The sequence below is a fragment of the Chiloscyllium plagiosum genome, unplaced genomic scaffold (assembly GCF_037043375.1).
Source record: "Chiloscyllium plagiosum isolate Xiang-an unplaced genomic scaffold, Cpla_swu_hap1 HiC_scaffold_37, whole genome shotgun sequence".
Taxonomy (NCBI): domain Eukaryota; kingdom Metazoa; phylum Chordata; class Chondrichthyes; order Orectolobiformes; family Hemiscylliidae; genus Chiloscyllium; species Chiloscyllium plagiosum.
Genome location: NW_028270175.1, coordinates 44190641 through 44205108, shown reverse-complemented (window position 1 = coordinate 44205108; position 14468 = coordinate 44190641). Strand labels below are relative to the sequence as shown.

Here is a 14468-nt window from a genome sequence, read left to right as displayed (position 1 = left end):
GGGATCATTATTTACTCAGGGATGTTATCGCCGGTGTTTGAAGCTGGAACTCCTGTTGTTGTCTCCACTTCACAGGCAGTCGGGTTACTGCAAATCTGATTGGGATATTCTTTTCGCAGATTCTCAAGATCTTCATAGTCACCAGTTACCGATGGGTTATCACGATCAAACCACTGGGTTTTGCAATTGCCTGAATCATGCAAACTACATGTTATTTATGCTAGTTCTAAACATGCATATAAAGATAAGACATGCTAAATGCAGCAAAATAACTTTAACATTTGCCTACTGAAGATCACCTAGCAGTACAAACTTACATAGAATCACAATAAAATTCAAGTGAGAGAATCTAATAGAAGAGCAAACTGTGCCACAAGGATCGGTGCTGGGTACACTGCTTTTTGTCATTTATATAAACGATTTGGATTTGAACATAGGAGGTATAGTTAGTACGTTTACAGATGACACCAAAATTGTGGTGGACAGCAAAGAAGAGGACCTGAACGTACAACGGAATCTTGATCAGATGGGCCAATGGATCGAGAAATGGGTAGATAGAGTTTAGATAAATGTCAGGCGCTGCATTTTAGAAAGGCAAATAAGGGCAGGACTTATACACTTAATGGTAAGGTCCTGAGGAATGTTGCTGAACAAAGAGACCTTGGAGTGTAGGTTCATATTTCCTTGAAAGTAGAATCTCAGGTAGGTAGGATAGTGAAGGCGGCGTTTGGTATGCTTTCCTTTCTTGGTCAGAGCATTGAGTAGAGAAGTTGAACGGTCATGTTATGCTGTACAGGATATTAGATTAGATTAGATTAGATTAGATTACAGTGTGGAAACAGGCCCTTCGGCCCAACAAGTCCACACCGACCCGCCGAAGCGAAACCCACCCACACCCCTACATTTACCCCTTACCTAACACTATGGGCAATTTAGTATGGCCAATTCACCTGACCCTGCACATCTTTGGACTGTGGGAGGAAACCGGAGCACCCGGAGGAAACCCACGCAGACACGGGGAGAACGTGCAAACTCCACACAGTCAGTCGCCTGAGGCGGGAATTGAACCCAGGTCTCTGGCGCTGTGAGGCAGCAGTGCTAACCACTGTGCCACCGTGCCGCCCTATTAGTTAGGGCACTTTTGGAATATTGGGTGCAATTCTGGTTTCCTTCCTATCAGAAGGATGTTGTGAAACTTGAAAGGGTTCAGAAAGGATTTACAAGGATGTTACCAGGGTTGGAGTGTTTGAACTATAGGGGGAGGCTGAATAGGCTGGGACTGCTTTCCCTGGAGTGTCGGAGGCTGAGGGGTGAACTTATAGAGGTTTATAAAATCATGAACAGCATGGATAGGGTAAATAGACAAGGTGTTTTCCCTAAGGTAGGGGAGTTCAGAACTAGACAGCATAGGTTTAAGGTGAGAGAGGAAAGATTCAAAAGGGACCTGAGGGGCAACTTATTCATGCACAGAGTGGTGTGTGTATGGAATGAGCTGCCAGAGGAAGTGATGGAGGCTGGCACAATTACAACATTTAAAAGGCATCTGGATGAGTATATGAATAGGAAGGGTTGAGAGGGAAATGGGCCAAGTGCTGGCAAATGGGACTACATTAATTTAGGATGTCTGGTCAGCATGAACAAGTTGGACCAAAGGGCTTGTTTCCGTGCTGTATATCTCTATGACTCTAAGACTCTATGAATGATAGGAATCATTTCTAATTTCTGTATACAATCCTTGGGAGACAAACTCAAATATTTTTCACATTCACTTATTTTTCTTCGATCTGATGTATTCAGGGATCAAAGGCACACCACATTATATGTTCATTTGGCAGATATTATTACTGAAACAGGAGGGGATCCTGTGCTGCAGTAGTAATATTCTTACCTTGAGTTGAGGAGACCCATGTCAAAGTCTCATCTACTCTAGAGATTTATAATAAGAGAAAAGGAATTTGTGGAATGTCTATGAGATGGTTACTTTGAGCAATTTGTTAGGGAGCAGAAAATTCTGGGTTTGGTAATGTGTATTGAGGCAGACTTGCCTCAATAAGGGGGCAAAGGAACATAATGTGATAGAATTCTCATTGCATTTGGGAGAGAAAAGTTGAAATCAGATGTAACAGTATTACATTCCAGTATAGATAACTACAAAGATATGAGGGAGTAGCTGGCCAGAGTTGACTGGAGGGGAACCTAGTAGGGAAGATGTTGCAGCAGCAAACACAGGAGTTTCTGGGGGTAATTTGGAAGGCATAGCATAAATTCATTCCAAGGAAGAAGAAACATACTAAGGGGGATAAGGCAAACATTACTGACAAGCGAAATCAGAGACAGCAAAAAGAGCAAACGAAAATACTTTCTATGTGGTGAAGATTAATGACAAGCCTTTAAAAGGCAGCAAAGGGTAACTAAAAAAAGCATTGGGTTGGCAGGGGTGGGGGCAAGATGAAATTTGAGGGTAAATGAGCTAGTAATATAACAGGATTTCAAGAGTCTTTTTTAGACATCCGAAGATAACAGAGAGGCATTGAATCACTGAAAAATAAGGCTGGAGAAGCAGTAATGGGAACAAAATAATGGCAGAGGAACTGAATAGGCATTTTGCATCAGTTTTTACACGGGTAGACACCAGCAACGTACAAGAACTTCAAGAGAGTCAGGAGGCAGAAGTCAGCATTGTGTTCATCACTAAGAAGGTGGTGCTGGAGAAGCTGAAAAGTCTGAAGGTGGATAAATCACGGGACTAGATGGACTATACCCCAGACATCTGAAAGAGACAGCTGAGGAGATTGTAAAAACACTGATAGCGATCTTTCAGGAATCACTGCAGTTGGGGCAGGATGTGGAGGACTGGAAAATGGCTAATCTAACACACCATTTTAAGAAGTGAGGGAAGCAGAAGACAGGAAACTATAGGCCGGTTATCCTGACCTTGGTTGTTGGTAAGATTTTAGGGGCCAATATTAAGGACAAGATTACGGAGTATTTGGAAGGACATGGTTAAAAAAAAGGCCGAGTTAGCATACCTCATCAAGGAAAGGTCATGCTTGACAAACCTGTTAAGAGTTTTTTGAGGAGGTAACAAGCAAGTTAGACAAAGGAAAGCCAGTACACATGATCGACTTGGATTTCCAGAAGGCCTTTGATAAGTTCAAAGGAGGCTGCTAAATAAGAGAAAAGCCCATGGGTGTTAGGGGCAAGGTACTTGCATTGACAGAGGATTGCCTGACTGTCAGAAGGCAGAGAGTAGGGATGAAGGGGTATTTTTCAGGATGGAGGCTGGTGACCATTGGAACTCCACTGGGTCCATGTTAGGACCAGAGCTATTCATGTTATACATTAACAATCTGAATGAAGGAACTGAGGGCATTGTCACTAAATTTCCAGATGACACAAAGATGGGTGGAGGGACAGGCAAAGGAGGCATCAACAAAGCAAGGAGACTGCATAAGCACCTAGACAGGCAGGAGGCGAAGGTATGATTGATGGGATACAATGTGGAAAAGTGTGAGGTTGTACACTTTGTTAGGGAAGAATAGAAACACAAGACTATTTTCTAAAGCAGGAAAGGCTTAATAAATCTGAAGCACAAAGTGACTTGGGAGTGCTAGTTCAGGATTTTCTTAAGGTTAAATGCAGGTTCAGGTAGCAGTTAAGAAGGCAAATGAAATGTTAGCATTCATTTCAAAAGGGCTAGAACATAAGAGCATAAATATACTGCTGAGGCTATATAAGGTTTTGGTCAGTCCGCATTTGGAATATTGTGAACAGTTTTTGGCCCTGTATCTAATGAAGGTAGTGTTGGCATTGGAGGGAATCCAGAGGAGGTTTACAAAAATGATCTGGAGATAAGGGGCTTGTTAAGAAACAGTTGAGACTCTGGGTCTGTACTCCAAGGAGTATAAAGGTCGGTGGGGGGGGGGGGGCAATCTCATTGAAACGTACAGTATATTGAGAGGCCAGGGTAGAGTGGAAAGAGAACGATCTTTCCACTTGTCAGCGAGACTAGGTCCTGAGGGAATAGCCTCAGAATGAAGAGACAACACTTTATAGCTGAGATGAGGAGGAATTTCTTCAGCCAAAAAGTCATTATTCAGTGGAACTCACTGCCACATAAGACTGTGGAGGCCATGTCATTGAGTGTATTTAAGACAGCAACAGGTAGGTTCTTGATTGGCAAAGGGACCAAGGGTTACGTGGGGAAGGCAGGAGAAATCAGCCATGATTGAAGGGCAAAACATTCAATGGGCTGAATGGCCTAAAAAATTACTTCTGTGTCTTATGGTCTTATAACATCACTGAACAGATTGATTAGAAAGTATCTATTCTGAACCATACAGGTGAAGCGGTTCTCTGATTTGAGTTTTATTGTTGAACTACAGTTCACTACAAGTCTTTATTTCTTTCCTTTCCCTCAGAGTCCTCTCCCAATCCAAAAGTACTGTCTTTTGGGGAAAAATCTTTACTCTCTAGGACAAGCATCAGAAATCAAATGACACCAGATTATACTGACAGGTTTATTTGAAATCACAAGCGTTCAAAGTATAGCTCCCCTTTGTCATGTGAAGTGGAAGAGAAGCATACACAATTTATAGGCAAAGAGATCAGCAGATCATACAAGTTGTGCAAGTGGATGTCAAATAATAAAACTGCAGGTGTCAAAGAGCGTTAGACTGGTTGGGTAAAGTGTCAACAGCTGAATAACAAGCGAAGGGATGACCTATAATCCAATGAAATGAAGCAAAGAGAGAATTACAAAAATTAAAAATAAGGAGATGCTTAATAATTGGAATGACATGGAGGAAAAACAGAGGCTGCTGGAAGAGCTCAGCAGGTCTGGCAGCATCTGTGAAGAAAAACCAGAGGAAGGGCCACTGGACCCAAAATGTTATCTCTGACTTTTCTCCACAGATGCCACCAGACCTGCTGAGCAACCCCTGCTCCTGATTTACAGCAAGCACAGTTCTTTCAGTTTTTGAGTGAAATAACATGATAAGTATAAGAGTCACATGCTAAGAGTCTACTCAAAGTCATAGGTAATCCAAAACTGTACAAACGAATTAAGGTGGAGAGATCATAACGATTTATCACAAGTATCTGTCATGTGCGTGTGGACGGTCTTCTGGCATGTGATGGCAGTATCCATGTCGATGATCTGACACGTCTTGCAGAGGTAGAAGCTGAGGAATTCATCAACCGAATGAGGCGCTGGGACTGCTTCCACAAACCCCAAGAGGTCAGTAGCAAGCCCAGTGAGACAACCAATGAACTGGAACAGTTGACAGAGAGATCCATGGTGCAGTGACTGAAGAAGGAAAAGTCAAATTGGACTCTCCAGAAGACTGCTGCCCTATGCTCGACATGTACGCTCAAGCCATCAGGAGATGCACTTACACCAAATTTATCAGCCATGCTCACAAGATAGCACAGAACGTGACCTAAGCACAATGCTCTCAACACCAATTACAACATTGTCATCAAACTAGCAGACAAGGGAATAGCCATTGTCATACAGCATAGAATGGACTACTGCAATGAAGCATACTGACAACTGAACAACAAGGAACAATCTGATCAAAGAACACACCTGTTAACTGTTGTGGTTCTGTTCGCCGAGCTAGAAATTTTTGTTGCAAACGTTTCGTCCCCTGGCTAGGCGACATCATCAGTGCTTGGGAGCCTCCTGCGAAGCGCTTCTTTGATGTTTCCTCCGGTTTTATTGTGGTCTGTCCCTACCGCTTCCGGTTGTCAGTTTCAGCTGTCCGCTGTAGTGGTTGGTATATTGGGTCCAGGTCGATGTGTTTGTTGATGGAGTTTGTGAATGAATGCCATGCCTCTAGGAATTCCCTGGCTGTTCTCTGTCTGGCTTGCCCTATGATAGTAGTGTTGTCCCAGTCGAATTCATGTTGCTTGTTGTCTGCGTGTGTGGCTACTAAGGATAGCTGGTCGTGTCGTTTCGTGGCTAGTTGATGTTCATGTATGCGGATTGTTAGCTGTCTTCCTGTTTGTCCAATATAGTGTTTTGTGCAGTCCTTGCATGGGATTTTGTACACTACATTAGTTTTGCTCATGTTGGGTATCGGGTCCTTCGTTCTGGTGAGTTGTTGTCTGAGCGTGGCTGTTGGTTTGTGTGCCGTTATGAGTCCTAGGGGTCGCAGTAGTCTGGCTGTCAGTTCTGAGATGCTCCTGATGTATGGTAGTGTGGCTAGTCCTTTTGGTTGTGGTATGTCCTCGTTCCGTGGTCTTTCTCTTGGGCATCTGTTGATGAAGTTGCACGGGTATCCGTTTTTGGCGAATACCTTGTATAGGTGTTCCTCTTCTTCTTTTTGCAGTTCTGGTGTACTGCAGTGTATTGTGGCCCTTTTGAATAGTGTCCTGATGCAGCTTCATTTGTGTGTGTTGGGGTGGTTACTTTCATAGTTTAGGACTTGGTCTGTGTGTGTGGCTTTTCTGTATACCCTTGTAGTGAATTCTCCGTCTGGTGTTCTCTGTACCATCGCGTCTAGGAATGGGAGGTGGCTATCCTTTTCTTATTCTCTCGTGAATCGGATTCCTGTGAGTGTGGCGTTGATGATCCGGTGTGTTTTTTCTATTTCCGTGTTTTTAATGATTACAAACGTGTCATCGACATATCTGACCCAGATATTGGGTTGAATTTGTGGTAGGACTGTTTGTTCTAACCTTTGCATAACTGCCTCTGCTATGAGTCCTGAGATTGGTGATCCCATGGGTGTTCCGTTGATTTGTTCAGATATCTGGTTGTTGAATGTGAAGTGTGTTGTGAGGCACAAGTCCAGTAGTTTAAGACCACACCGACCTGCTGAAGCACAACCCACCCATTCCCCTACATTTACTCCTTCACCTAACACTACGGGCAATTTAGCATGGCCAATTCACCTGACCTGCACATTTTTGGTCAGTGGGAGGAAACCGGAGCACCCGGAGGAAACCCACACAGACACAGGGAGAATGTGCAAACTCCACACAGTCAGTCGCCCGAGGTGGGAATTGAACCCGGGTCTCTGGCGCTGTGAGGCAGCAGTGCTAACCACTGTGTCACCGTGCCGCCCACTGTTCTTGAGAACAGTTCTGAGGAAGGGTCGCTCGACCCGAAATGTTAACTCTGATTTCAGTCCACATATGTTGACAGAACTGCTAAGCTTTTCTAGCAATTTCTGTTTTTGTTGCTCTTAAATAAAACCATTAATTAACCAAGTCGATGGCAGCAACTAGTCCTAAGACTAAGAAGAAGCAGGGTCCAAAGTTCTAGTATTTTACCACCTTAGATATTAGTAACAGATTTTAGGAGTGTCAAGATTTGATTTTACATTTCAAGACCAAGAATATACCCATTTACCTCAAAGATTTTAGAACTCTCCTTCGATTTTCTATCAGAGATTAGTGCAGAGGTTTGATGTTTTTTTTCACAGCCTTAGGGTCTGATTCAATATATTGACTTTTATTCCCTTGAAACAAACGCTGGGGGAGATCATTTCTAGCTCCTCAGTGAGTTGTTAGCCCTCCTCATGTCTTTTTGAGTCCTAAAGTTAACTCTAAGACAGCCCCCCAGTTGTGAAATCCCAAGTTTGGTATTAAGGAACTGCAGTAAGTAAGAACTTGAGAAAAAAAAGTATTGAAAAAAAATTACTCCTCCCCATGATGTAAAATGCCTCCGATCCATTTTTGAATTAGTGGGATATTGCCAGAATCAATTTGATAATTTCACTGCCAAAGCATTCCCACTGCCAGATCTGTTGGGAAAAAAAAATGCCTATTTGGCTACCATTTTGAAACTAAAACAAGCACTGGTCAAGGCTTCAGCCTTTTGCTCTGGAGTTTGTTGGAAAAAGACTTGACCATCTTGGCAGTCCTCTTTGCAGGAGACTTTGAATCACCTGTGCTCCTCTTAAAACACATCTTCTAAAGGCAGAATTATGGTATAATTAAAGTAAAAACACACCATAAATCTTCCCCTGCTGGAATTTACGAACAGATGAAGTGGCAAAGTTAGTTGCCCGAGAAGGAGAACCATGGCAACCTTCAAGAGGTGAGCAAGTACACACAGGCACTGTTAATCATTCTGAGGTTAAGGACCTTTACAAGGTCAAATGTCTTAAGGTCTTACTATGGATGATGATTTAGAACAAATCGGAGATGGAGAGCCTCATGCAACAAATAGAAAGCTAAGATATAAATTGAGGATGCTTGGTACATGGGACCCATACAAGATCTCAATCAGATAATATACCAATACCATATCAGTGGCACCAAGGAATTGAATCAACCACTGAGCAAATTTAAAGCTGTGTTGGTAGTCCAATATAGATACGGAGATAAAACATTATGTAAATAATTGTTTGGTACATGCATAAAATAACCTAGATCATTACGCAAAGGAGAGTGTTTAGGCACAAAGAAAAACAGTAAATGGACCTTTGACAAATTTATAAATAAATTATCAAAGTCATGTGCCACATGCAGAGGGGGATATAGATGCGACAAAACCAGAGGTTGCTGGAAAAGCTCAGCAGGTCTATCAGGATCTGTGAAAAGAAATCAGAGTTAACATTTTGGGTCGGATGACTCTTCCTCAGAACTGATGGGAGCTAGGAACATGTCAGTTTATATGCAGACGTTAGGATGCAGGGAGGGAGTAAGGAGTAAACAAAGTTGGGGATTTGTTTGACAGACAAAGGCATGGATAACAATCTGGTGAGGAGGGTGACTTGCTGTTAATAGCGACTGTTAGTGGCTAACAATAGGTAGCCAGTGTTGACTGGGGTGAACAAAGTCAGAAGTCGCACAACACCAGGTTTTGTCCAATAGGTTTATTTGAAATCGTAAACTTTTGGAGCATAGCCACTTCCTCAGATGAAGTGAGAGAGAAGCACACAGACACAGAATTTATGGGCAGAGACCAAGGCACAGAGATCAAAAGATCATACAAGCGGTGTGAGTAGAGTGTCGAGCAATAAGTCTTTGCAAGTGATCAAAAGTGTTGGATAGTGTGAGTAATGTGTCAACAGCTGAATAATAAGAGAACGTATGACCTACAATCCAATGAAATGAGGCAGCGAGATAATTACAAAAACATTAAAAATAAAGTGGTGCTGGAGGCAAACCAAATAACTGAAAGAACATGATAGGTATAGGAGTTGCATGCTGATGGTCTAACCATAGTACAAAGGAATCCAAAACTGTAAAAATGATTAAAGGTAGAGATATCATAATAATTTATCAAGGTGATGTGTCAAAACAGAGACAGTAAGGATGACTTTATAGATACATAAGTGTGGTGGGGTCACATGGAGCGCGAAATGAACCCAAAGTCACAGTTGAGGCTGTCTTCATCAGTATGGAACTTGGCTATCGGTTTCTGCTCAGCAATTCTGCGTGATTGTGTATCATGAAGGTAGCTTTAGAGGATGCTCACCCGAAGACTGGAGGCTTATGAAGAGAGGTTGAGTCGGTTAGGTTTATTTTCATTAGAAAAAAGGAGATTGAGGGGGGACCTGATTGAGGTTTACAAAATCATGAAGGATATAGACAGGGTGGATAAAGACAAGCTTTTTCCCAGGGTGAAGGATTCAATATCGAGAGGTCACGCTTTCAAGGTGAGAGGTGGAAAGTTTAAGGGGGATACACGCGGCAAGTACTTCACACAGAGGGTGGTGGGTGCCTGGAATGCGCTGCCAGCAGAGGTGGTAAAGGCAGGCACAGTAGATTAATTTAAGATGTATCTGGACAGATACATGAGTAGGTGGGGAGCAGAGTGTTACAGATGCTTCGTAATTGAGCGACAGGTTTAGACAGTACATTTGGAGCAGCTCAGACTTGGAGGGCTGAAGGGCCTGTTCCTGGGCTGTAAATTTTGTTTGTTCTTTGTTCTTTTAATATGCTTGTCCTCTAAAGTGTTCCCCGACTGGGAGGGAACATTCCCGTCTAGCGATTGTTGCTTGGTGCCCATTCATCCGTTATAACATCTGCATTGTCGCCCCAATAGACCATGCCTTGACATATCTTTGCCTGCAGTGTATGAGATGGACAACATTGACTGAGTCACATGAGTATCTGGGTCAAAAATGTGGTGCTGGAAAAGCACAGCAGGCCAGGCAGCATCCGAGGAGCAGGAGAGTCAATGCTTTGGGCAAAAGCCCTTCACATGAGTATCTGTCATGTATGTGGTGGTGGTGGGTGGGGTTCACACGTGTGATGGTAGTATTCATGTCGATGATCCAATATGTTTTACAGAGGTTGCCATGGCAGGATTGTGTGGTGTTGTGGTCGGTGCTGAAGGCTGGATTGTTTGCAACGAACTATAGTTTGTTTCAGTTATGGCAGTTGTTTGAAAGTAAGAAGTGGGAGTGTAGAGATGATCTTGGTGAGATATTTGTCATTGATAACAGGTTGAAGGCTGGGAAAGACATAGCGTAGTCTCTCACTCCGGGGAAGTACTGGATGACAAAGGGTACTCTATCAGTTCTACCTTGTGTCTGTCTTCTATGGAGGTTTTTCACTGTAGCATGACGGAACTGGCAATTGATGAGTTGAGTATCGTATCCCGTTCTTATGAAACCAGCCTTCAAAACCTTTAGGTGTCCATTGCATTCCTCTTCATCCAAGCAGATACTGTTTATATGCAGGGTTTGAATGTAGGGAATCGATTCTCTAAGATATTTAGGGTAGAAGCTCGAGAAGTGCAGCAGCATGAGGTTATTCGTGTGCTTGTGGTAGAGTGAGGTACTGAGGTGTCCGTCCTTGATGGAGATGCACGTGTCCAAGAATAAGACTAATTTTGAACAGTAGCCCACGGTAAGTCTGATGGTGGGATGAAACTTGTTGAAATCACTAGTAGACATTTCAGTGATTCCTTACCATGAGACCAAAGGAAGAAATTGCCGTCAATGCATCTGGTGTATAGCATTGGTCAGATATCCTGCACAGTGAAGAAGTCTTGCTCGAACTTGTGCATGAAAATATTGCAATTCAAACTTGGACTTATTATTCGACAGACCACTCACACCATTTGCATGATCTTTTGAGCTCTCTGTCTTTCATCTCTCTGCCTATAAATTCTGTGTCTGTGTGCTTGTCTCTCATTTCAAGTGACAAAGGGCCAAACTCTGAAAGCTTGTGATTTCAAATAAATCTGTTGGACTTAACCTGGTATCATGTGACTTCTGACTTTGTCCACCCAATGCACAACTGGCACCTCCACGTCATGGTTACCTATTGTTAGCCGCTAACAGTCTCCTTTAATAACTAGTTACTCTCCTAGCCAGAGCTTTATCCACTCCTTTATCTGTCCAACTGCTCTTAGACAATGAAACCATAAGACCATTCAGCCCATCAAGTCTGCTCCACCATTCAATCATGGCTGATAAGTTTCTCAATCTCATTCTCCCGCTTTCACTTTGTAACGCTTGATCCCCTTGATGCTTTTGACACTCAAGATCTCTATCTTAAATGATCTGGCCTCCATAAGCTTCTGTGGCAATGAATTCCTTAGATTTATCACTTTCTATCTGAAGAGGTTTCTCCTTAACTCCATTCTAAAAGCTCTTTCCTTTAAGGTTGTGTCCCCAAGTATTCAGCAATCTCATCCTTTAAAATAGGATCTTACCCACGGACCAAGGTTAGCCTAACTGGTCTGTAATTTCTGTCTTTTGCCCTATCCCTTTTTAAACAGGGGTGGCACATTAGCAATTTTCCAGTCCTCTGGGATGCTCCCTAATTCTAGTATTTCCTGAAAGATCATCACTAACATCTCCACTATCCCATTTTGTCCATCTATTTTGAACAACATGCTTTTCCACCTGGCTTCAAGACAGCCCTCCACTGCACCTCCTCTATTCCCTCCTCCACTGCTCTAAACCCGCTCCAAATGCAATATAGGGCTCACCTTCTCCCCTACCTACTACCCCAGCAGTCTCCACGTCCAATGCATCATCGTTAAACACTTCCACCAACTCCAATTAAATTCCACCACCAAGAACATCTTTCTTTCCCCACCCGTCTCTGTCTTCCGCAAAGACTGGCCTTTATTCAGCTGAAATACCGTTATTTCTGATTCTATCTTCTCCTTCTCAAATTGCAGAGTAAATTCGATTATATTATGATCACTGCCTCCTAAGGGTTCCTTCATCTTAAGCTCCCTTATCAAGGGAGATGGAGTGTTGTTTCTCCAGTTTATCACCTGATCAGCTGGGGCAATGGAGGAAGCCAAGGATGGTCATGTCAGAAAGGGACTGGGAAAGGGAATTAAAATGGACGGTGACCCACCGTTATGCTTCTGATTCTATCTTCTCCTTCTCAAATTGTAGAGTAAATTCAATTATATTATAATCCCTGCCTCCTAAGGGTTCCTTCACCTTAAACTTCCTTATCAACTTCCTGTATAGCCACAACATGACCTCCCAACTCCTATACTCAATGCTCTCACCAAAAAAGGAAAGCATATCAAACTTCTTCACTAACCTATCTACTTGCGACTCTAATTTAAAGGAGCTATAAACCTGTACACCAAGGTATTTGTTTCAGCAATATCCCCCAGGACCTTACCATTCAGAGTATAGGTCTTGCTCTGATTTGTCTTTCCAAAATGCAACAACTCACATTTATCTAAATTAACCTCCATCTGCCAGTCCTCGGCCCACTTGCTCATCTGATCAAGATCCCATTGTACTCTGAGGTAATCTTCTTCGCTGTCATCTGCAAATGTACCAACTATACCTCCTATGTTCACATCCAAATCTTTTATATAAACAATGAAAAGCAGTGGACTCAGCACCGATACTTGTGGCATGCCACTGGTCACAGGCCTCCAGTCTGAAACGTAACCCTCTACCACCACCCTCTGTTTTCTAGCTTCAAGCCAGTTCTGTATCTAAATGGCTAGTTCTCCCTGTATTTCGTGAGATCTAACCTTGCTAACCAGTCTTCCATGGGGAACCTTGTCAAACGCCTTACTGAAATCCATACAGATCACATCCACCACTTTGCTCTCATCAATCATCCTCGTTACTTCTTCAAAAAAATTTAATCAAGTTCATGAAACATGATTTCCCACACACAAAGCCATGTTGACTATCCTTATTCAGTCTTTGCCCCTGCAAATACACGTAAATCCTGTCCTTTTGGATTTCCTCCAACAACTTGCCCACCACCGATGTCAGGCTCACTGGTCTATAGTTTCCTGGTTTTTCCTTACCACCTTTCTTAAATAGTGGCATCACTTTAGCCAACCTCCAGTCCTCCGGCACCTCACCTGTGATTATCGATGATACAAATATCTCAGCAAGGAGCCCAGCAATCACTTCCGTAGCTTCCCACAGAGTTCGAGGATAAATCTGGTCCTGGGGATTTATCCATTTTTATGCATTTTAAGATATCCAGCATTTCCTCCTCTGTAATGCAGTTATTTTTCAGGACGTCACATTCTATTTCCCCACATTTTATTTCTTCGATGCCCTTCTCCACAGGAAACACTAATGCAACATATTCCTTTTGTATTTCTCCCAATCTCCTGTGGTTTCACACATAGGCTGTTTTGCTGATTTTTGAGGCCCTATTCTCTCTCTAGTTACCCTTTAATCTTGAATGTATTTATAAATCCCTTTGAATTCTCCTTAACTCTACTTACCAAAGCTATTTCGTGTCCCCTTTTTGCCCTCCTGTCTTCCCTCTTAAGTATACTTCTACTGCCTTTATACTCTTCTAAAGATTTACTCGATCTCTGCTGTCTATACCTGACATATGCTTCCTTCTTTTTCTTAACCAAAACCTCAATTTCTCTAGTCATCCAGCATTCGGTACACCTACCCGCCTTTTCTTTCACCCCAATCAGCTGTTAGTCTCGAGATTCAGTGCAATGAATGGCAAGCTAGAATAGTGAGTTAAATGTGACGTTAGTAAGAACTAATTGAATGCCTGTATTCAGTATTTTGTGTGATTTGTGTATTAAGACTAAGTTGGACTGTACTTTAGTTTGTGCGTTTCTTTATCTGACGTATCAGTTGACAATCTTTCAAGGCAAGAGGACAATAGAAACATCAGGTTTGATTGTGCTATCAAGTGACTTTATTCAATAATTCAATTACTGCTCAAATTGCATTATGATAGGACCGTTTAGTTACAGACCTTATTACAACCTTGGACCAAGCATGGGTGAAAAAACTGAATTCAAGAGATGAGGTGCGAATGGCTACCCTTTACATCAGGCAATTCAAGAAAGGAGCTCACCACTATCTCCTCCAGAGAATTTAGGAATGTGAGATCCATTTTAGCTGGACACTGATACTCACATCTCATTAGCACATACAAAATATAGTTTTGTAAACATTTGGTGTTCCTGAATTGAAAAGGAACAATAAGCAAATTAAAATTAAAAATATCTGACAAGGCTTTGACCATTTGAAGGCAGAGCTTACTCATGGAAATTAGGGTCCCATGGACCAAAGAATAGA

General features: G+C 42.5%; 1 protein-coding gene across 1 annotated transcript in view; it reads right to left on the bottom strand.

Annotated features, from left to right (window-relative positions):
- The window catches only part of muc5.7 (mucin5.7), a gene marked incomplete at its 3' end in the record, with an annotated part of 92472 nt that overhangs the window by 23858 nt on the left and 54146 nt on the right, over positions 1 to 14468 (bottom strand). The window contains exon 9 of the mRNA XM_087980179.1: positions 16 to 190. Within this exon, the coding sequence (XP_087836305.1) occupies positions 16 to 190 (175 nt within the window). The remainder of the gene's footprint in view (positions 1 to 15; positions 191 to 14468) is intronic.